We start from the raw sequence: 24,998 nt of genomic DNA on the forward strand, positions 1-24,998 counted from the left end.
GGGTGAGCACGCTTGGGTGGCGCAGGGGGGCAGAGTCTAGGGGTTCGAATATACCGTGGTGCATTCAACATGCTGGGCATCTATACAAACAATTGGCTGTGTTCGTGGGAGGGAGCCGGGAGTGGAGGGTGATCTTTGTCAGTGCACATAGTTCTACGGGCTGGGGTGGTGCCCGTCAGCGGGAAATATTGAACTGGAGGAGTAGAACGGAGGCACTACATCCTCCCGGTTGGAGCTCCTCACTGTCAGGTGAGCCAGTAGGGTACAACAGGAGTGGCAAGCAGTGGGAGGAATGAATTGCCATAACGTTTTATGAGCAAATGGGGTGAATTCTACCCTGCATACAGTTAGTGTGGTGTGTGTGGGTGCGCTCCAACTTACAACTTCAATGGGGTAGATGTACGAGAGCTCCGACAGGAGCTGGCGACAGCGGAAGGTGAGCTGAGCGTTGGACTTGAGGAACTGCTCTCTGGAGAGACAAAGACAGACACACAGACGACATGGTTGCAGTGACTTTACCAACGGTGACTGAGAGAAAAGCTATAGACAAGAGGTGGAGAAGAGTATGCAGGGAGGCAAGGTTAGAGAGGCTTATCAAAGGAGGAGACCACACATGTACTGTATGGGAATGGGAAGGAGAACTTAGTCTGGGGCAGTAGGGCAGAGCGAGGAAATCAGTGGTGGAGGTGACTCCAGAGTTAACGCTAGAGAAGGGCTTAAGTAGGCTTAAGTATACAGTAGGTATAAGTACTGTAAATGAGAGAAGGGGCTGAAAGTTGGAGCTGGAATCCATAGAGAGAAAGAGAGAGAGCAAGAGAGAGCGAGAGAGCGAGAGAGAGAGAATGTGTGCAGTGTAATGAGGGGTGACATCACAGTGATGAGGAGTAGGCTAGCCAGCTTGTTTACCTAGGCCTTGCTTGAATGAGAGAGTTAATCATCCCAGGCGCTGAGTCATCACTACTCTAATTGTAACACCAACTCAATTATCATGACTCCCAAATTACCAACCACTACACATCCCAGTGGGACACTTCCAAATCACTGGGTCAGGTTGCCTTAACCCTGCTAGTTGGCTGGCTGACATCCTGTGACCTGACAAGGTGAGAAGTGGAGACGGCTGGAATAATGTCTGCTTTAAATGCTTCTTAATGTCCAATGCTACTGTGGTAAAATGTCAGAATGAACAAACTTTGTATGTACACAGGGGTAAAACAGGGGTCTGTGCTGGCACCTGTGCTCTTTTAACCTTAACTTAATCTACCACCTACCATCTTGCAGAGAACTTCAGACTGGATGGAAATCACTTAAACATCAGGAGGCTCGAGGCAATTACCAAACTGTCTACAGAGTGGTTGCCTGAGCTGCAGTATGCAGATGACTATGCTCTTATTGCACATTCCCCATAGGACCCCCAATCCATCCATGTAGTGGTTGTCAGAGCCTACAGCACGATGGGACTGTCTGTCAACACCACCAACGGCGTTCCAGAACCCCACCCACCCTGCATGTCCTCACCATAGACCACAGACAAGTCGCAATTGTTCCATCACTCAAATATCTGGCCAGCATTCTCTCAAGAGGACTGCAGCATTGACCATGAAATCCAAAACTGGATCAAGCAAGCATCTGCTGCCTTTTGGGAGACTTGGTCTTTCAGAACAAGAAACTACTTCTGCAGGCCCAGATTGCCGTCAATCAATCCGTCTGCATGACCAGCTGTGAAGCCTGGGTCACCTCCAGCCAACAAATCCAATCACTACAATGCTTCCGTAAAGGATGCTGCAGGGCATCCTGGGATTCACCTGGTATGATCATGTGCTTCATACTGAAAAACCTGCTAAGAACCAAATGCAGATGTTTCAAAGCCATGATCCCACAGACACCCGTTATGCTGGCTTGCGCATGTCATCTAACCTCACTCCGTCAAATGGAAGAAGCTTGCGACACACATTTTGTTTCACAGCGTACTTGCATCTGAGACTCCGGGCGCATAATCGATGACAGACGGAGTTTCATTTTTTCAAACTACTAGGCAGGTGATTGGATGATCCCGCCCCTAGCAGCCGCTGATTGGTTCGTATGCGCAGCGGTTCGGGCAGCTTTACTCTGTGAGCAATCCCAGACCCTCCTTCCTGAAACCAAATGCAAATGAGATTTCCGGAGGGAGGGGGTGTTTACCAGGCTACATGTCATCAGGATGCCCGAAAATCAACTGCCCATATAGTGTTATATGGCCAGCTACAGACACTCTTGATGAAGGTCCAGTGGGACCGAAACGTCTATCAATTTGAATAAAAGAGGCTGCTGAGCAAGAGCAGTGTGCAGGACTTTTTGTTCATTAGAATATTTTTTCATGTTTGCTTCAGTTTTCACTGTCCAACGCACCTGCATCCAAAAGAAGTGGATGTGCGAATACTTCCTTTACATATATGGCCAGCTACACCATGGCCAACACGCACCAGGAGGGCAGAACAGACACAAAGACCAGTCCTCCTGAAGTCCTTGGAGGATGCTGTTGCAGACAGAGACATCTGGCAGCTGTGCTGCATAGATGGGACTCACAGGCTGGAGGAGCAGACGAAAGAGAGGAGAGAGAAAAACATCTCTGGATGCCACCACTACCACATGCCACACCTGCAATAGAACTTGTGCTTCCAGGATTGGATTATTGTTGTTCAATGGACAACGATAAGCAAGTAAGTCCGGTTTAGGGATCACATAGTGACAGGAGACTCTTGCCGGTCATCAAATTATTGGCTTAGGAATACGACAAAAACTAAAAAATATCCGTGAATTTTGGTGGTGAACTATCCCATCAAGTAAAAAAAAAAATAATAATAAAAAGATTACATCAATATTATATTTTGCTGAATCAATTGTGACTTTGGGTTAGTAGACATCATATTGTACCAAGCCTCATGCACATGGGGGATCACTTTTAGAAGTCTGTTGTCTGGTTCAATAGCATCAAATGGAGGATAATCTGTCTAATCTGTCTAGTGTCTAATGTCTGCACAACATTAAACAGATACAGTACATTCAGTAAAGAAATCTGTCCCCAATGTTTTCCTTCACATTGAGGAACAGTACAAATGTCATGTGAAATTCATGTCAATGATTTGGTAGGTTGCAGCTGTACAGTATACAGGAATAAAGCAATGAACTTCATGACTCCTTTTCTTTCTCATTTCAATCTTAATCTTGGTTCTCCAATTCCAGCCATATTACGCATCAGGCCAAGGTGCTGTAAGAGCTTACACAATCAAAACTGATGCAAAATATCTCTAACAAAAAGACTGATATATTCAGTCATATAAATAAAACAGACACAGCTGGCCAGTGTGAAAACTGTTGCTATTCAAATGCCAACATAAAGCATGGGGTTCCTTGCCTCTCAAAATAATACAGGACTGCTGTTGCTGAAATACAGAAAAAACTGTCTTGCTTGCCAAACACTATTGATTTGTGTTTAAAACACTAGTATGGATCGTTAGTTTTTTCTCTGCTCTTAAGTACAGGCAATGTACTTTGCATAATCCAGTGGTCCAACAAGTCATATACTTTGTTCAACTCTTATGCCTGATTTATAATTGGTTTCGTGTGCTGATTTATACTTTATGGACACTGATCTTCAAGCTCACAACGCGTTGCTATGCATGTTGAGCTTGTAAATCACTATTTTCAGTGCAAGGCACCCGCGTGCAACAAAGTATATCTCAGGGCAGGCTTTAGTGTGTGTGTTCCCCACAAGAGAGTGCCCTCGTTCTCGTACTTAAACAAACCACTGCTTGGGGAGCGGTGTGGGTAATAACCGATAATTTCACACACATGAAAAGGCTTTTGGTGGAGAGAATCCTTATTGAACGTGATGCGTTCTTCCCTCCCAGCTCCTCGCCTTTCACTTGGATTTCCTATCTGGCTTTGCTTGTGGTCGGTAGGGCGCTCATTATTACCATTCCCCAGACTGCGGCTGCTTTGTACAAGTTAAAAGAAAAGACAAAGATTAGTGCATGTTGACGGTTTGATCTGACCCTTTCTAGAAAGTGCCCTTCTCTCTTTGGAAGGGTTTACCTTATCTGGCTGGTTAAGCTAAGACGCAAAGCCCTTCGCAAGTGCTTGCCTAAACTAAAATACCCAAAGTTTTGTTTGCCACTGCCATTCTTCTTACGTTTGTTCTGAGAATCTATCTCACAAGCATGTTTTCCTTCATTCATCCCCTTTATTGCCCCTTCAGGGCGGCAACAGCTTAAAGGTCCAGGTTTGTGTCAAAAAGGCTGGCAGTTTGAATCCCCAGAATGGCTATGGGAATCTGGACAGAGAAACTGGATGAGTAATGCTCACCCCTCCCTCAACATCTAAACCTTTCAGGAAGGCACTTAACCCCCCTATGGCTCCAGAGGAGTGGCTCAGTGTCCACCCTACTGGTCAAACTGGGCAGCTCCCAGATGTGAATTTACACACGTAAATCTTGTGTGGATGTGGAACAGATCTGTGATGAAATGAGCGTGCATTCTCTGTAAAACCCTTCCCTGTTTAAATAAACTAAGCAAAGCTATAAAAATAAATACAAAATAAATACACCTTTCTAAAGAAATCAAAACTAAATAGACATTGCCACAGAATGGACTTGTCACAGAATGGACATTCGACAGCCTCGTGAGCGTCAGTGTTAATTTCCTGTTACTGGCCTGTTCTTTGGCTCCTTGCTGTTCTTCCGAAGCTTAGCATCTGTGGCTGCCAGGTACACCTCAGACAAACAAATGCCGTATCTGCGGGGTCAACGCCCACCTCGTGCTTCTACCACCAGGCCAAGGCAAACACAATCAGACATGGGCCTTTAACACAATGTGCATACAAACAGGCAGCGCCAGCCTCAACAACATCCCCCTTTGTGGGGGTGAGGGGGCAGCAATCTTCTCAGTGTTCGGAACAACTGACCAGCACATTGGCGCACATCTTTGTATGGATAATTTCAAGCAGATGGGGAGGGGAGTGTAACAGAAAAGGATGTGCATACGTGTGTGTGTGTGTGTGTGTGTGTGTGTGGAGATAAAGACATACTTAATTGTAGGTTCACACATACCTCTTGGCAGTACATTCTTTCTGAAGCTTGGTTAAGGACTCCTTCTCCTCCTTCAGATTTTGGTGCTGAGTGGAGAACGCTTCCTCTGAGGGAGACAGACAGAGAGAGAGAGAGAGAGAGCAAATTACCAGGTGTGTTCTGTTCTGGTAAATTTGCACAGGTGGGTGGGCCTGTTGTTGGTCCACTGCCAGCCGCTATTAAACTTCAGCAACATCAAATAGTTCTTTTGATCAGGCCAAAGCCATTTCCTCTTGACACCACATAAAACCACACAACATGTGTATGATGATTACAGGATTTGTCAGACTATGTAAATACAGAGTAAGGAAAATAAATAGAATCAGCTAGATAAGGATCAAGAGATGACACAGCTTGTGCATGTTAAGTAACCACAACACGGACTCGAGATAATATCCAGATAAACCCTGCCATAAACACTGAACAAGGACAGCTTATAATAGCAACAGAATATTTCTTCTGGGGTACTCACTAGAAGTTCACTGACTATTGAAACAAGGTGCAACATCTTAGGAAGAGCTTACGTTTTGAGATCATCTACAACTGAACTTGATGCAGATAGTGTAGTCACACCAGCTATGTGCCAGAGCTCTCTAGATCGCTAAAGGGCTCGCTGTACTTTGTTCAGCAGGGTTTCGCACACCGAACACAGCAGATCTACAAGCTCACAATGTGAGCCTGTAGATCTTCTATTTTCGCTGTGCAACACAGGCGCACAATGAAATATAAATCCGGCTTAACCCTAACCTTGCACCACGTGCTTCCTCTCTGCTCAGACGGGTGTCCTACTGTAGAATGCGGGTGTACGGGAAACAGATGGAGGAGAAAGTAGCGAAGCTCACAGTAGGGGTATTTCCATCAGATTAGCCAGGGAGACTGATAGTGTCAAGAAGCGATAAGGGAGACCATCACAGGGTTTTAAGTGCTGACTTGAAAACGCAGTTCGATACCACCTGCGTGGAACCGGGCTATACACTCGCTTTCATGTAATGCCCAGCTCTGCTCAATCCATCTATCTTTTTATCCTTTCATCCTCCTACCTGTAACTCATTCCAGTGTGTATGAAGGCATGGGCCAGCAGGCTAACATACCGCAGCAGTGTAAAAACAGCATGTGTGTGTGTGTGTGTGCGTGCGTGCGTGTGTGCGCGAGTATATGTATGTGTGTGTGAACGAGCAAGAGAGCATGTGGACAAATGTGTGTGTATATCATACTTTAAATGTGTTATTACTGTGCTGCTCCCCAGAGTTGTTGTGTGTCATGCTCAGGGAGAGACCCACACCGACACAGATCAGTCACCTACATGATACTACACATGGCAAAAGATCAGGGTGGTTGTACATTTTATGAAGACCAGGCAAATACTGGACGTGAGTGCAATCTAGAAGTGGAACATGAGAGTCAATGGAAAGGTTAACCGACTGCAAAGAACGAGATTGTTACAAATGCTTTACTAATACACCGTAATGCTGTTGTAAAAATGTCATATTTGCTCACTTCTACTTTAGTACCAGTCCAATATAACGGAAACATTTTGCACAGAATCACCCCTAGAACTACGGAAACATTTTGCACAGAATCACCCCTAGAACTACCGAATATTGTTGAAGGGGATTTTGTTTTTCACAAAAACCCATTCACCACAAAAAACCCTACATACTGTATACGAACTTCAAAGCTGCTTTTCACTGTCAAACGAGCCAATTTATTTATGTATTGTTATTTATTTGTCTCACACGTTCTAACCCAAAAATGTAAACAGTCTTTTTTTCTTTTCTTTGAATGAGTGATCGTCAGTAAATGAGTTTAAATTTGCCACATCCATCACACATTTCAACTTAAACACAGCTTTGTGAAATTATCAATAACAAAGCCTGTAACGTTTAGAAGAGGGATATTTCTATTTCTACCATATAACTTTAAAATGAGTACATTCAAGTCAAAACAAAGTATAACAGTATAATCAAACGCAATCGAACAAAAGACTGTGTGAAAATGTTTAGCTCATCGACTTACGACTCACTGTATAGTTGACCTTACTGCCGAACATTTTCCAAAGCATACCGTAGTTTGATTTTCAAGGATACCATTGGATTCCATTCATTTCAGTACATGTATTGAGAGTGTAATGGCCCTTTAATTACACAATTATTTACACAAAATGCCAGGGGGAAAATTGAGCTCATATGTGTTATGGGGCATTAATATTCTTTTTAGTGGCCATGTGAAGTTCTCTCCAACCTGTTCTGTTTTTGTGTAGTCTAAGCCTGAAGTAAACCATTCTTAACACTGTGTGGGAGAAGAAAGGATGGAATGTTAGTTCTATCCAGCTAAAACGACCCAATAGAATAGACTTGTCTTTATCAAATCTGCTCAAGCCCAGATATGTGGGTGGCTTGGCAGACACAGAGTCAGTGGGGAAGCTAGCACTAAAAGCTGACGGACAGTTCAAGGAAGAGAAAGATGCAGCAAGGCAGGCAGTAAAATAAAATTTGAGAAGCTGTGGCATTTCTCCGGTGACTCCTTCATGCTCCCCCAAACTTTTTTCCGGCACCCCAGTCCCAGTAACCCAGTCCTCATTAGCAAGAGTAGATCCCAGTCACCCTTCAGCCTCATTCCCTTTTGCCCTCACTAAACATGGCTACCAGCTGAAGCATATACTGTAGCAGTGTCAAAGCTGAGGGACAGGCAAGTAAGCCTCTAATGATGATAGCTTCAGTATGAGACCTTTCCTCTGAGGTGACAGATACCTCCACTCTCTTAAAGAAAAAACTGTCTGTTCTTTACATTAGTAAACCCTACCACTGACATTTACTGGCCAGGAACCCTGACGGTGTTGCAGAGGGTGAGTATAACTACCGTTATTAACCATGATAAAAGGGGTGCTTGCAGAGCTGATTTATGCCGTCTGCCCAAGGTGGAAGGGGAAATTAGACGTGAGGAAATTGTGAAAAGACTGCGACCCTGACCAAAAACCAAACCCATTAATTGTGATGGGAGGAAAGTGAAAATTTGGCGGTTTTTTTTGAGCGAAAAGAGCAAAGACGGTGTTGTCATGCTCGTCTGTCTTGGATTCTGTGTGTATGTGCGTGTTTACTCAATTAATGAAAAACTACAGCTCTCTCTCCTCTCATGCAAAAGCACACTCCCACCAAGTGTTCACTACTATTACTGTAAATCAGCTGCCATGAGCAGCTAGTTGTTAACCTGTCATCAGAATGATACTGAGCGTTTTTCTTCTGTGGTCTTGATGTTCACGCTATCTGGGGTGGTCAAGTGGGGAACACACACACACACACACACACACACACACACACACACACACACACACACACACACACACACACACACACACACACACACACACACACACACACACACACACACACACACACACACACACACACACACACACACACACACACACACACACAAAAATTGTAATGTTTCCTTAAAAAAACAAACCTTCGTCTCATCTTTACCCCCCAGCACAACACACATGCAGACACACATACACACACCTGCAGAAAGTCTACTGTATGTTTGGGTTTTCTGGCTCATTTGTTTTCAGAGAGGTGGGTTTCCTGAGAATAACACGTTTTCTATGGGTGATAAGAGACCGATCACTTAATGGGCACCATGGCTGTATGAGAGACAGGAACACCCTGTCAGATACACACAAGATCCTAAACACTGTGACAAGGAATGAAGATTACACTGTCAATCCTGAGTGTTAATTCAACTCAAGAGTGTAAAAATGGACCCTTATGGGTCCCGTCAGATTTAAATGAACATTCAGGGTTTTACAGCATAGCAGTCAACACAGGATGCCTTCTAGGAACATCAGCAGAGGAATGAACCTCTACTGTACATAGTTCACTTCAGAGTCTCAATGCTGGTCTTTAATGAGCAGGAGAAGAATGTTGTCATATTTCAGCAAATAAACCCTGACGGTCTCCAACTGACACCAGGTCAAAAATGGTTTATCTGCTTGTCAAGAGACGGAACCGCATGCGTGCTCATTCATAAATGATAACTCCGCGTAATAGAAACTGGATCGCAAAAAATCAACGGATATATAAACAAGCTATTCCTAGCGGGCAGTCTGTCTGATGAGCAACCTAAATGATTGATAGCAAAACCTCCCTGCTGCATCCAGCTGGCACATATTTGATAGACAAGCCAACAACATGACACCAGGAGACCATTTAGGGTATTGTACAAGTGATAAAACGTGCAGAGCACCATTTTAGAAGAGGGACCACGTGGAGGTATCCTGGCACAGATCCAAATTATAATCAACCAAAGAATCAGGTGCTTTCTGAAATATTGTAAACACCTGTCAGCAATAATAACCTCTCATTAATAAAAGACGAGTGCTTTTTGTTGAATAGTCAAGCTATTAATAGTTTTACAGTGAGAAAGAAATACCGCATGGTGTACGGTATGGTTTCTGGGTTTTCAACGTGTGGATTATGAGCCTGGGGGGAATAACAATGTACTAAAAGTTCAATTAGAGAAAGACATTTTAATTCATCTAAAAACTCATTTTCCTTCAAAAGTGTATTCCCTAATAAGCACCTGTGCTTTGTGGATAAATGCCATGAATATGGGGAGGGCATCCAGTTCTTCTGGCTGTAGGCTCAGTGCTGACAGGCAAAGAGGCAGAGGATTAAGACCCATTTGTCAGGATACACACACAAAGAAAGCCTCTCCCAAAACCCCTATAGCACTGTGTGTGTGTGTGTGTGTGTGTGTGTGTGTGTGTGTGTGTGTGTGTGTGTGTGTGTGTGTGTGTGTGTGTGTGTGTGTGTGTGTGTGTGTGTGTGTGTGTGTGTGTGTGTGTGTGTGCGCACACACACACACTTGAACGCACTAACAAAACACATGCCAATCATTAACAGCTCCCCATCACAGACCTTGGTGGCCCAGTGCAGCGTGGTGCCACTGCCCTTTGGCCAAACAGCTCGCCCTGTCCCAACAGATATCAGGCCCTTATGGAACTGCCTGGCCTGGCTTTAGACAAACACTGACACTGGTGCCAGGCCACTGAGACAGATCACTTTGCTTTGAAAAGACTCTTAGGAATAGGAACTAGGTCAGTCTCCTAGGTTAGGCTGAATATAACAGTGTGGAGATCTTGGTCAAAATGACTCCGGATAGCGATTGTTGGGAGGGAAAATTTGGAGCTGGCAGCCGGTTTGCTCTGCTATGAAGGCATTGTGAGACAATGCAACTACAGTTTAATCATATAATTGTAACCGAGCTTGACCTTTCCTTATTGTTAAACTTTTGACTTATGTGCAATTGTATAAGCACCCTAGGAAGCACATGTTGTACTGAGAATAATTCTAGGAGCCATCTGGACAGTCACCAGAATGTGCTACAGCTTGATGGATGTTACAGTTAGGTTCAAGGCAGGTCTTCACTGTTGTGTGTGCATATGGTAAGCACTGAATTTATGTGAGACTGTCATTTGTGAGTGTGTGTGAGTATGTATGTTCACCTGCATGCTGGACAATGGACATTAGGTGTGCAGGGTTGCAGTCAAATACCCCCCCGAGTCTCAAGTGGGGTTATTGACTCCATAGCATTACCTGTGCGACTCCATTGCACAAACACAGTTGCTTTAGTGGCCTGGTAAGGAGCTCTAAACAGGTTAATCCCTATATACATCGTTTTAATTCTAGTTTTTTTTCTCCACATTAAATTATTTTAAATTAATATTTTTTTGCACATTAATAATGTAGCAGTATCATATTTAGTTTGTGGAACGTGCCATAGAGGGAAAAGGGAAAACATACATGCCTTCACATTGAAGGAACAATACCTATATACTTTGTTATACTGTATGCCAAATAGCACAATGATAGCCTATTTTAAGGAATGTTCTTCTATTTTCACAAAAATGTCTTGTATTTTTGTAAAATGTTCACCTATTATGACATGCCCAGAATAGAGGCGCTAGGGCTCATGTGGTTGAACCACAGGAATGGCTCAAAGTGTGAAGTGTGTGTGTGTGTGTGTGTGTGTGTGTGTGGGGGGGGGGGGCTGGTTGAATCCCAGGTTCAGACGAGAGGAGTGACATAAGTTTTCTGTTTGTGGTGGCACGGCACTGTATTGTACTGTACGCTTAAAGCGGACTAAGACTAGAGCATACTAATATGAGACATTGCTCACAACTTGTATAGTAAATTATATGCAATTCTGTTCATGCTTTTATAATATTGGGGCATTACAGGGGAAAGAATACCTATACAAAACATTTGCTCAAAAACAAGGGGATACAAATTGTGCACACATAAAATGATCATTTTAGATTGTCATTTTAGAAGAAAAAATAACTGTCAAGTCGGAACAGAAATTGTGAGACTGTCTACTGCCTCTGAATGGAAGTGTCTTCTGCCAACTCAAGTTTAGTTGTAAAAACAAGAACAACCAGGTGCTCACAGGAGATATAAAAAGGTAACTATAGTAAAAAGTGTCAATGGTGCTCACAGATCAAACGGGGTTCAAAACATGTGAAAAAACAACAGACGATCCGGGCTCTCAGGTGTAAAAAAAAGAGGCCTTCATCAGGGCGAAAAGTCAAGTTTAGTTGTACTGTAGGCCATGAAGTGAGTCACATCCTTTCAAAGATGTGTCATTACAACAAGAAGTATAAAATGATAGATACTACTTGACTAAGACTTTATTCACTTCCCAGAGGAAAAAGGTAGGGAACATGCTTTTTAGATTCCAGGCAGCTCTCTTTGATAGTTAAGTCCCATTTTATACTTTGTTGTCCGACGGGCTCGCGCAAAAATAGCCGACGTAAAAGCTCACAATACAGCACATACTGTAGCAACTCGTTGCGAGCTTGTAAATTGGCTATTTTCAGGGGGGTGGGAGTTTTTAATGTTTGACAATACTGGCATGCCCAAAATAGGGAAAGTGGTTAAAGGCTTGCCTTCCACCCACTTTAACCTCCATTAATTTCTACTGTAGTTTTCTACATGTATTGTACAGCGAGTGGCAACTTACTGTCCAATCAGAAGACTCGTTTGGAGATGAGTATGTTTGGCTTGTATCAGAGAAAACAAGTCTGCTGGAAAATGTAATGTTAGCCTATGTACATGCATGTACAGTATGACACTTGGGTGTCAAGCTAAATTATACAGTAGAAAATCTTATTTTCATTATTTGATGTTGGCAGCTATTGAATTAGTGTAATTGAGCTATCAAACTGTACTATTATCTATGACACATTGCACATTACAAGGTTGTCCACCGGATGGTGTTGAAAACACCACTCAACTATGCACACCTCTAATTGCCTTGATGTTCATTGAACTCATGCTTAGGTATTGCCACACTTATACTATGAGGATTTGACTCCTGTATGATATATTGTGCTGTATTATGTGATATACATGATATCACAAATCAAATTACAAATGATTTCAGTAACAACGTTATTAGGCATATCACCATAGGCACAGACATAATTGTGACATCATGTGTTTGAATCAACCCACCTCTTGTTTGTCCTTCTGCCCTTTCTTTTCTCTCTCTGACCACAGTAATGTCTAATAAACCAGAAATACCTTAAGTATATATGCTTAGAAATTCCAGTATGATTTATTTGGCCGAAGAATGCACACATATTTTCTAGGCAGTGTGTTTTGACTGTTATGCCAGCTTGCCTGGCAGGTCTTGTACCAAGCAGCGCTACGACTGGCAACACCATGAATTGGAGCAAGGTTTAGTAGGTAGGCACTCCCATCTCCAACTAAAATAAGCTCCTTTCGGCACCTGCTCTCCAATATACCACATGCACTTGATTTAGCCCTGTTAAGCAATAATTTGGCAGAAAAACCTCCAAAGTTGTGGTAATATATTGTACTGTATGTATGTATTAGCCAATGAACACAATTATGTGAGGACAAAGCTACAAGTAAAATGTAGTCAACTGCTTGTGTCTGAATCAATTATCGCTCAAGTAGGGTTAATGATGTTAATTATCTTGCTTAGAAAGAGGCTGTTTATTTCCTCCACAGGCTAATGTAGAAAAACACTGTTGTTTGTATTGCAGACATGTGATATCATCAATCAATGTCCTCCCACCGGCAGAACAATTCACAACGAAAGGTGACTGTATAAAATGTGCTTCGGCTTTAAAAACAGACATTTGGCAGACAAAGTGGAAGACCAGCTGCCTGGTGCTCAGCCGTTTTTACCTTTCTTCTGAAGCTGAGCTCTCTCCTTCTGCCGCTGCTCTATCTCTCTGCCCAGCGCCTTCCTCTGTCGCTCCAGCTCACTGCGCAGCACGCCAATGCGAAGTTGCATGCACTCTCTCTCCTTTTTCTGCTCAGAGAGTAAAGTGACAGAGACAGAGAGAAATTAAAAGAGAAAAGGAAACAAGAAGCATTTACTATTTTGTCATGGCGACTTAACCCATTAAGACCGTGAACGCATCCGTATCATTTTCTAGATTTCTTTGGGCTATTCAAAAATAGCAGATATACAAGCTCATAGCACGGCTATGAGCTTGTAGATCTGCAATTTAGATTTGCAAAAATCTTCACGATTTTTCAATAATAGTAGATTTACAAGCTCATAGCGCGGCACTTGGTGCCGCGCTATGAGCTTGTAGATCAGCTATTTTTGAATAGCCAAAGTATAAAATAATGTGGTTACACAGATGTGTTCCCGGTTTAAATGGGTTAAGCATTTTGTTACCAAGCCCACATATTCCCCATTAGCTTCCTCAAAACAAGCATTGGAAATACGGGCCAATCCGATGTCAATGCTCCTCTACCAAGCCAAAACCTCAATGTCAAAACTCCAAGGCACACTGTCCAATATGTGACAGTGAGAGAGGGAGAGGGAGAAGGACAATTAAAAGCTCTCAGATCAGCATTGATGGAGAAAATGGGCTGGAGTGAGCTTCATTTATGGAAATGCATGGCCTCCAGCACACTGCTGTATGATATGAAGCTGTGAGGATGTTGTGTGTGCTGAAAGCTGGGCGTCAACCTGCTGGGACTGATATTCGGGGGTAAGCTCAGAGGAGGCGAGAGGTGTTGGACGAAGGTTGGCGTCTCCGTGGACAGGAGAAGAAGATGAGAAGAGAGAGCACTTTGGGCTATGTCGGTAAGTGTCAATATAGTTTGTTTTATAGAGTAAGACTTCTAAGACAACTCCACTTTATAGACTGTGGCTCACTGATTCACTGCAATGCCAAATGTGGTATAAAAAGCCAAGTTTTTATTCACTTACAGTACAACCCTAAACTTAAAAAATAGCATATCCATAGTCTCTGAACGAGTCACGCTGCGACATGAGCTTGTAGATTAGCTATGTTTCATTATACGGATTGTCAATTCAACATGACACCCTGCCAAAACCACTCTCGCATCTCATTTTACGTACCTTATGTGCATATGGCCAGTAAATATCACCCTCCCACCCCACTGGCATTTTCAAAAAACATCCTGATCCAAAACAGACAAGGACAGACTTCAGACGGTGACACATAAGTTGTAAGATAGGCACGTGAAGTCTTAAGTGCTGTGGTGATTTAGCAACATGCCATCATCACCATATGAGTGGACGGACAAGCCTGGCAGACAGCAACAGGACTCAGACTAAAACACAGGGCTCTGATATTTACAAAATATCAGAGCCGCACCCCCCCCCAATAGTGGAGTCAGACGAAGATGAATCAATGTCAGACACCCACCAACCGCTAAAACACACACACACACACACACACAGACACTCGTAACCACATAATCCTTCTAAAACACACCCAGGTGAGAGCCCAAAGAACAGTCCATGAACACCACATGAGTCTCGGTCTGCCTGTGTGTCGCTGTTGGCTGGCGTCTCTCTCTCACCACACGCTCCCCGGCCAGCGGGGGCTCGGGATAGAAACGTCAGGGTGCAGGTCATTAGTCAACGTCTTAGCTCTCCCTCTCTTTTTCTCTCTACGCAGGCATCTCTTCATCCAGCCCTTCACGTGTCTATCTGGGAGCGGAGGCAGAGGGAGTGCAGAGCGGGCCAACGAAGGTAATGAGTAACAGCACAGGGAAGATGTGTGGGCTTCGATGAGGGGAGGGAGATATGAGCGCCGCGGAAACATACAGCGAGGAGAGACCAGATGGAGGATGGACACACAGGACATCAAACACACGCTAGGAGAAAATTTAAGAGCGGGGGGGTGAAAGGAGCGATGCACAGATGACAACAGAGTGAGAGAGGAAAGAGAGATAGAGGGATAGCAGGAGGAAAGAGAGATGTAGGGATAGCAGAAGGAAAAAGAGAGGGACAGCATTGGGAAAGAGAGAGAGGAATACTAAAAGAGTACTGGAAGAGGGACAGGGTTCGATGTGATAACAGAGTTTTAACCTCGTTACCGAGAGCCTTCATTTTTTTTCCATGAGGGGGGAGGCCTGTGGTGTGCGGCGTCACGTGTGCACACGCACATTCATGCACATGCCCAGATAAGGATCATTGCCTGGAACAGGAGTGGGAATAGAGATAGGGTTCTTCTTCTTGAAGTCTTCTGAGGGTTTTATGTGTGGGGGGGGGGGGGGTGGACAGACTGATAGAGCCTCCATCCCTCAGAGTGTCGCACCCTGATGCTCGCATGTCAAACCACCGCTGGCTCTGGCACGAACTGCCAAGCCTCCTACACTTTCACCAAGGGCGAGAGTTGACACGTAGGTCACGGCCTGTCTGTCTGTGTCTGTCAGTGTCTGTCTGTCTGTCTGTGTGTGTGTATGATAGCCATTGGTGAACATCAAACAGCCGTTGGGTCAGCTGAGTAAACAAGTAGCAGGCAACGGAGGGGGTGAGGGGTCTGCAGCGTAACCCACCAGATTAATGGCAATGGTGTGTGGGTGAGAGAGGGTGAAAGGGCCATGCCGCTGGACTGGGTGGGCGCCGCCCGGTCACCCCCTTTGATCCACGCTCACTGTAGAGCATGCATACACACAGATAGGCAGGCCGAGCACAGAGCTCTCCTACGCACGCGAGCAAAGGGAAAGACCCCTGAAGAACCGCACAATGATCCCCTCTCTCCCTTCCCTCTCTTAATGTGTCTTAAAGTCGCCAGGCTGGTATGAGGATATGCATTACATGATTTATTAACTGAGGTGAACTCCGAAAAAAGAAAAGGCTCTGAGGAATGCTTCACTCACTGTGGGGGAAACATCAGCCAAGGGTTCTTTTATTTTTATTTTTTCTATTTGTTTGAATGGGACTCTTTGTGGCCAGTGTGTGGAGGTTGGGGTTTGTGTGTGATGTACAGAAAGAAGTCTTTCGGTGCAGCGTCTTTGATAGGCCCTACCTATCGCCCGGCGGAGACGAACAAAGAAGTCAACTATCAGAAGCTGCTGGAGAGTAACAGCTGTGGCTGAGAAGGAGCGATGGGGTACAACATCAGAACAAGGAGAAGAGCAACGATGAGCTCTTAACACCATCAAGACAGTGACATTTGGTGTCTCTGCAGAAAATGCACGCTAAAGAATGCAGGACTACACTTGGACCTGAACTGCCAGTGCAATTAATACATGTACTGTACGTACAAAAACACCCTCTAAATGGCGTAACGCACACAGAAAAACACCCTCTTAATGGCGTAACGCACACAGAAAAACAACAGTTAGGCCTTTATGTGCCCTTGAGCTAAAAAGCATGTAATCCTTGGCCCAGCACAGAAAAATGCTTTTATCAAATGTGAGTCTACCTGGAGGACGAAAATATGGCGGTGTCACTGCCTCAGGGCTTTTATAACACAGAGGATGTCGACGTGTTTGAAGTGAACGTTTACAAAACACAACGTCAAACCTGGGATTAGTGCTTCGTTTTCACAGCTGTCCGGCTGCCAATTCCAAAAATGTTAAATATGCCTTCTTGCTTCTTTTTTTTTTTGGAGTTGGCTGTTTGTCAAAGGATACGACAGGAGGTGGAAACATAAATACTGGCTTTTGGTCAAGGCATTATTATTCAGAGGCTTGTGGTGGTGGTGGTAGTGGTAGTGGGGCACAGGGGCTCTCCCCATTTCTTCTCTGATAAGCGGCCAAAACAGAAAGCTATGACAACAGCCTGACGGGTCTAATTACATCTTTCCGGGGATCTGTGCGATACAGGCTATACAATCCTAGAAGTATTTAGTACAATACCACCTACAGTAGGTTGTTATTACAGGATAACCTAAACGGCCTGTTATGGCTGACTGCAGCAGTTACTATTCCTATGGTGATAGTAAAATAACGTTGAAGACATGACATGTGAACGCGCTTTTTTGGTTTATCAAGGAATCTGATGGAATAGCGATTGATTAGTCTGTGAGATCAGAATATTAGTTGCCCTAAACATTCAATTCTGTACGGCTGTTACTCTAAGTAGCTGATCATTATCTCCCCCCAGGAGATCATGCGTGTGTGTGTGATTGTGTGTGCGTCTGTCCACAGCTAATCTCGCTACTACAAGGCTTATCACCATCACATTTCTTGTGTATGCTGACAGTAAGCCAAGCCAAGGACCTCAATCCTCAAATATTTTTCAATTTGGTCAATGACAACAATTTATTTTTTTCAGAGCAATTGTCCCTCCAGGGATATAACTCACTTCCTGTTTAAGATTTTTTTGGGCACCCCTTCTAGGATGTTTTAGGATGACCCAAGGGACATCTGTATCAAATTTCATGCTTTTATCCGCGCGTAACAATTTTTCACTTAGTGCCCCCTACTATGCCAGGCTATGTGCTAGAACTAGCCAATCGCAAACATGCAAGTTCGCTGGTGCCATCAATTGGATTAAGACCAAAATATAATTTAGAAATATGACAACGTACCCCATGTCCGTGTACACATTTCAAGCGGTATTACAATAAGTCAGACTTTAGCCCTTTTTACAGAGTTTAGAGTGCTGGTGATCAGCAAAGCAAGCACCAAAATAAATGATAGCCAAATACAGCGCCATGTAGACATGACAGACATGTAGACTTGTAGAGTTACAAAATGTCACAAGGACAAAGTTTGGGTGATTTGATCGGGACAGTCCCTACTTAATTTAATGTTACATTATGTTGTGTGTGTTTATGTGTTGAGAGACCTCTCTCTCTCCATCTCATCGTGTCTCTTCCCTAAGACTATGCTGGCATCATGGTCTGCCACCTTTTATATATAGCTGTAACATCTCATCCTACATGCCATTGCTTTTCAGTTTTGTGTAGAGAGAAAGATGGAGGTAGCCTGACACTCAGCCTGAATTTTAATTTAGTTTCACTCCATTAATCAGTCTGAAAGCCCCCTCATTGCAGCCGATTTCTGAGATGGGGGCGTGGCCAAAGTGGGACTCTTTGGCAATTGGTTCATACTGGATTATCCCGATCCCGATTCGTCCTACAGATTTTCAACCGAGAAACACCCGCCTTCGACAGCGTCACCAGACCCTGAATGCGAGGCAAACGATTCAGGGGGAGCCAGGCTGTATGTATGTATGTATGTATGTATGTATGTATGTATGTATGTATGTATGTATGTATGTATGTATGTATGTATGTATGTATGTATGTATGCATGCATGCATGCATGTATGTATGTATGCATGCATGCATGCATGTATGCATGTATGCATGTATGTATGTATGTATGCATGCATGCATGCATGCATGCATGCATGCATGCATGCATGCATGTATGTATGTATGCATGTAATGTATGTATGTATGCATGCATGCATGCATGCATGCATGTATGCATGTATGTATGTGCATGTGTGTGTATGTGTGTGTGCTTGTTTATGTGCGTGTGTTTGTTTATGTGCGTGCGTTTGTTTATGTGCGTGCGTGCGTGCGTGCGAGATGTACAACGTGATGCCACACTACTATTTCATGGCTGTAGGTAGACAATTAGAGGAGATATGCACTCTACGGAGCTGAAGAATGTAATTTAAGGATCTCTGAGCTAAATGGATTTCTTCAAGTGAGTGCCTCACCCGTTCTGTGCAAGTCGCTGTGGTCCTCAGTTTCTCTTCAATCTCCTTCCCGATCTTCTGCACGGTCACCTGGGTCTGCTTGATGGCTCTCTGGGCTGTGTGGAGCCTACAGGAGGGAAAGAAGGCACAGTAACCATCCAGAACCGCAAGAAAGATTCCTGATGTTCAAACTGGGTTCCTAAGTGTGTGGTAGATTGATTGCTAGATAAAAAGGAGCATCAATGTTTATGACTGCACCAGTCATTCATTTAATTCAGATTGCGTGTTTACAGTAAATGTTTGTAGGCAGATGGTCAGGCTCGTGTGAGTTACGATGTTCCCCATGTGTAGGCCCTTTGTTGAGCCCGTTTGCTTCCCCTTTGCCGTTTTTCTGATTTACTGGGGTTAATCTGCATTGTTCGGCTTCGTCACCAAAATGCTAACCATTAATACCAAACAAAGGACAAAGTGCATTTTGTAAACATCCAGAGTGGAAAAAAGCCTTGGGTTCATTACAACTAATGTAAGCTATACTCCTAAAAACCCATGAGACAGATCAAATTCTCAAATACCACAGACCACAAATAGCCTAACAGAATTTTAATCACTATTTTTCTCTAATAAACCTGGCCACAATATGAGATCAGATGTTACCCTATGGACCTGAACCTATCAATCCCAGAAAAGCGGTAAGAAACATCAAAGGCCAACTAATAAAATCTGACCACAACTACAGAGAACCATTTCTAAACTGTCGGGTTGCCCTACTCCTGTCATTGTCCCCCTCCTTTGGAAAAGTGGAATCGTAACGACGGTACAGAAATGACAAGCCAGAGCATTATTGCAGTCATCAATCACTGGGCTGATTAACTTCCAAATATATTTTGTGCAGTTCCAGAGCTCATGCAAAGAAAGAAGAAACTGCCCACAACACAACCTCAGGGATTCAGTCAAACTATCGACAAACTGTCCCACATGGTGGGCTTGGGCCACAGTAAAAAAGGCGCAAAGGGGAAACCAGCAATTAGCAATCACATTGTCAGAGCAGATTAAGATCACCCCATATCTAGCCCAACTCTAGGTTTCATGACGTTCAGTTTTACCACACATTAAAAGTCTTTGTCATGGTCCTTCAAACGTGTATAGAAAGTTTTAACAAAAAATTCCACTCCATTGATCCATGGCAGGTGTTTTTCTCTCACATTTCTAAAGCCTTTTCAACTGCAATGAAAAAAGAAATCTTTGCCTGCGGGTGTCGCTGGTGAGGGATTTTGCCTGTCAATCATCGCCTCTGCTCCGCCCCCCCCAAAGGAAAGGATAGGGGAGGGGAGGGGCGAGGAGGAGAGTGGGCGGGATTAATCGACTGTGACCTCACTGCCGAAGGGCCAAGCTCAGATTACTTTTCAGCCTAATTATTCAGAAAACCCCAGACCACAGAAAATCCACTGAATGTTCAAAGTTCCGATTTTTGGGGTGTAATTGAGGTCATAAAACCCCCCAAAAAACATAAAAAATAAAAAAAGTGAAAATGAATGTCATAGAACCTTTAAATTATGCCTTGAGGATTCTACTTAAAGTCCCCAGATGGCATAGTGCCAGTCACTTATTTGTGACTAGTGGTATACACACCTTTGAGGCTCTCTTAAGGCACTCTATGTATGGGTTCATGTCTCGCCTGGATGAGTCCAGGAATAGTATAATTGAGGATATAGTCAATCCTGGGAAAAGTTGTCTCCGGTACTCATCCAGACTACGGAGTCACTGGAGAAATAGTCTTTATGTGTGATTTGTATGTAATAGTATGTCCCTGTCTATTTGATGTGTTTTTATCTATTTTTATTTTTTTACTTTCTTAATTTGTTTGTTTTTATCTGTATGTAATATGGACCCCCTGTGTGTCTGGAATAAAGTTTGAATTGAATTGAATTAAAGTGTGCCACAGGTCTGTTACCTCACTAATACAGATCATTGGGTATTACTTTTATTCAAAAGAATTCTTCCAAAAATTGTACATTAAGTGTTACAAAGCTGTGGACACTTCCAACATCACATTAAAATACTAGATTTGAGTTCTTCACCACCAACTTGTAGTCTCACCAAAGCACTTCTCTAGAGTGTAGAGGGACATGGGTTGATATTAATGGTCTTATTAATGTTCTTAACTCAAAATGTATACATCACACAGCTTAGATCTTTGGATTAAATCAGAGAGTAGACCCGTGCCAACTTGGTGATGTAAAATAAATATCTGTAGTGTAAAAAAATGTGGCCACCGTGACTTTACGAAAACACAGGGCATTTCTCCTGTGTCATTCTCTCTCCCCACTAGCAAACATTGGAAATGCATTGGGTGCTTAAAGTTAAATATAAAATAAATAAATAAAAATAAATACAAGCATAGTAAGCTGGATTTTTTTACAGTTTGAATGGAGTTTGTAGTGAAAGTATGTAGGAGTAGTTAGGTGCCAAACTTTGGGGGAGAATAAAGAAATAGTGAGAACAATAGTGTGCTCGCTGCTGCTGCAGCGAGCCCACAATAAGCTGCAAAAAAAAAAATCCTTGTCGTTGAGATTTATTTTTTGGAGCTACTTTATCAAATATAAAGTCATTGTCATGGGAGGTACATGGTTCTGATAGGTCAGGATTCCAGTCTGTTCATATTCACGTGTTTGGCAGAGAAGCTTGCAGCTTAAAATAGAAAGCAAAAATACACAGGCAAGACAACCCGACACATTTTAACCACATTGGGTGGTCTGAGTAATGTTGAGTCCTTAGACAAATGAAAAACAGAAAAAGTGACTTTAATTTATAGATGTAGTGCAGTGGTTAGCCTTGTATTCCCTGGCTCAAGTGGTAAAGAATGGCTCTCTACTAATTGAGCTCCCAATGGAGGTAATGAGGCTACTTCTCCTTAGAAGATACCCAGTCATTAAAATCCCACTTTGGCTGCAGGACTGCAGCAGTGCTTCAAATCCTAACCCACAAAGTAAATGACGGATTACACAGTGAACTGATAGAACCTTGTCTTTTTACTATTTACTAATCTATCACCAAATAAAAACTGTCATGGCAAGGTGATGTAACCTAAAGCAAAGTGCATTTGTCTCCATGCAGTGCTAGTAAAAAAAGAAAACCAGTACATTTCTCCCATACTGTATGTCTGTCAGCTTTTGGCCGGTGCTTTTATTTATGAACCCTTATACACAAAGCTATGTTTTCCCCAGTGTACTCTGATGATTTCTAGACCAATCTAGAGATTAACATGACGGTGTGATGACAGACTGTGCTCAGTTTGACTGAAAATGCCCGAGTTGACAAGCTGCAGTACACAGACAGTTCACTTTGAGTCGGCTGATAAGTCGTACATCCTTGAGTGAACTCTTCTGCTCTTTTACCGTCTTTGATTCTCTTCAACAGAGGTAATTAGTGATATGTGAATGGATTACTGGTGTATACTGAACAAAGCCATAAATCGTCCGTCTATGCCTGTAAGCAATATAGGTTTACAAATGTCTCTAATGGGGGACGTTCTCTGGCGTAAAAAGCACCAGTGGGAGAGTTCTAACCGATTCTGAACGCAAATAGTATACAAAACCTCTCTAGCTTGTGATGCAACAACTTAAACCAAGGAGGTTGACTTCATAATGCAAACAAAAGAGCCCGGGAAGAGCAGGGAATTTCAGTGTGGTTCATAAATGGTAGGAGTAGGTGTTATACTCCTCCGAGTCCGCTCTGATGAGAAAATGGCTTTTGCTTAGCTACGCACTTGCTTTGAGCATTCCAAATATTGCCTCCTGAGTGGTTTTAGTTTGTGAGGCTCAGTTAGAATAGACTTCCAGCTCAGTGGGGGTCATAATTTAGCAAATCCTGGGAGATTCTTCTGGGATTTGGAGTTATGAAGCTTCCATGGCCGCTATAGCACATTACTACATAATGGCCTTCCGATAAACTATTTGGCAAATCATTCCAGTTTTGATGTAAAAAGCATTTTGTGGAGGAGCTGATCCAACAGGATCACCATTTCTCTTCCTTCCTTTTTTTTATTTTTTATGTGACAGCGATAGCCGTCGGTGATAGTCCTCCTCTGGAACGTTGGGGCGAAGCTGTTTTGACAGCTTCATCTGTTTAGGTGATTGCGATGCTGGAATCTGATACTGCCTCTTCCCCTAGGTGAGAGCAGTTATCTTCTCAACCCCCTTTTCACGCATGTCTGCCCCCCTTATCGTTCCCTGTGTCTGGGCCCAGGGCCTGCCCATCAAGCCCTACCACAACCTATGGATCCAGAGAAGAGAAAGTACCTACTACCTGCCTTGCTGGGTAGCCATCCAGAGAACACATTCTAACTAGTCATGAAGACTCGCCAAAATAGCTGATCTGCAAGCTCTCTAGCTTGAAGATCGCTGGGTTATTTTTGACATGCATGATGAAGTATAAATCAGGCTTTAAGGTGTGAAGAGTAACTAACAGCTAGGCTGCAGGGGCTTTACAGGAAGTTATGACTGAGGGTTGCCTGGGCTTCACAAGCAGTCAGCCCTTGATGTTAAGATTGATAAGCATCAGAAAAACAATAACATTTGCTCATTTGACCCCGGCACAAGGGTGCGCAGGGGTGTTAGGGGAAAACAAAAGTCCTCCTGAAACTTTCAAAACAGAACTTTTGCTAAAACAAGACTTGTAGAAACGTTTCTAAATGGGAGAGTTGTTGGTGTAATGCATTGCAGACGGTGGAGATTTTGAAAGATTTGTGAGAATATGAGATATGAGAAATTGACTCTCAGGAAAATACAAATGGCCTTGACTTTTCTGACCTCAAAATCCCTCCCAGCCTTTTAAAAACTCCTTCCAGCCAAGCCGGAGGTCAACAGCCTGGCAACCTCCCTCACGCCCACCCTCTGTTTTCTATTCACTTTACTTCGCTGATGACCTTAAAATAAATATTTACTATGGTTTATGCGCCGTGCTGCGGTCCAGAATTCATAATCTTGCAATCAGTGCAGAGCAGCATCAGCAAAGACAGATGTGTCATCTGGCTTACAGAGATAAGTGAGAGGACGGCCTGGTGTCTGAAGAAGAGACCAGAGTCGGTGTCCGTTGTCCCTGAAGAGTTGGGCACATCAAATCAACTACAGTGTATTTCAGTGGTGTAAAGTAACTAAGTACATTAAGTACTGTACCTTAAGTACAGTTGAGGTATTTTTCTTTACTGGAGTATTTACAATTGTAGCACTTTTACTTCTACTCCACTACATCTCAGAGCCAAATATTGTACTTTTACTCCACTACAATTATTTGAAAACTTTAGTTACTAGTTACTTTGTAGATTTTGATTATTATTATTATTATATAACATACAGTAACCACTTCAGCCCTATATACATTTCAGCCATTTCAAAATAGCCGATCTGCAAGCTCACAATGCATCACAACGCATTTTGAGCTTGTAGATCTGCTATTTTCAAAAGATTTTTATATATTTTAGACATTTGAAAACTTGTGAAACAGGACATTCAGCAAAATGAGTACTTTCTACGTATGGTACTTTAAGTATATTTTGATGCCAATACTTTTGTACTTTTACTAAAGTACATTTTGGGCTAAAGAACGGGTTCTAATTCACATCATGATGTTCCACAGAGGCATGAATCAGGATTTAGTTCTTCTTTGTTTTCTTTTTTGTGTTAGTTTGCAAACATTCTTCTATTTTCCCCATATCATTCTTTTTTTATTTTGAGAGAGCGCTTTGACACAAAACTTTGTGGAAAACTTTTTGTGGATCTTTTGTGCAGCCAAGAGAGACGAGAGGAAACAAGGTACCGTCTATCCTGGTAGGATCTCAAGGAAACAGGAAAACGGTCTTCTTTCGGCCATGTCATATCATGGTTTTCACTCTGTGAGATGCTGTTTTATCGTGGAACAAGAGATTGCGGCA

General features: G+C 43.1%; 1 protein-coding gene across 1 annotated transcript in view; it reads right to left on the minus strand.

The window, feature by feature from the left end:
- Positions 1 to 24,998, minus strand: part of uvrag (UV radiation resistance associated gene) — a 104,890-nt gene that overhangs the window by 61,938 nt on the left and 17,954 nt on the right. Inside the window, exons 7-10 of the mRNA XM_080434882.1 lie at positions 19,091 to 19,196; positions 13,321 to 13,447; positions 5,084 to 5,168; positions 382 to 469 (exon numbers count right to left, since the gene is read on the minus strand). Coding sequence (XP_080291008.1) covers positions 382 to 469; positions 5,084 to 5,168; positions 13,321 to 13,447; positions 19,091 to 19,196 — 406 coding nt within the window. The remainder of the gene's footprint in view (positions 1 to 381; positions 470 to 5,083; positions 5,169 to 13,320; positions 13,448 to 19,090; positions 19,197 to 24,998) is intronic.

This window comes from Gymnoscopelus braueri, assembly GCF_963280865.1.
Source record: "Gymnoscopelus braueri genome assembly, chromosome: 8".
NCBI classification, from domain to species: domain Eukaryota; kingdom Metazoa; phylum Chordata; class Actinopteri; order Myctophiformes; family Myctophidae; genus Gymnoscopelus; species Gymnoscopelus braueri.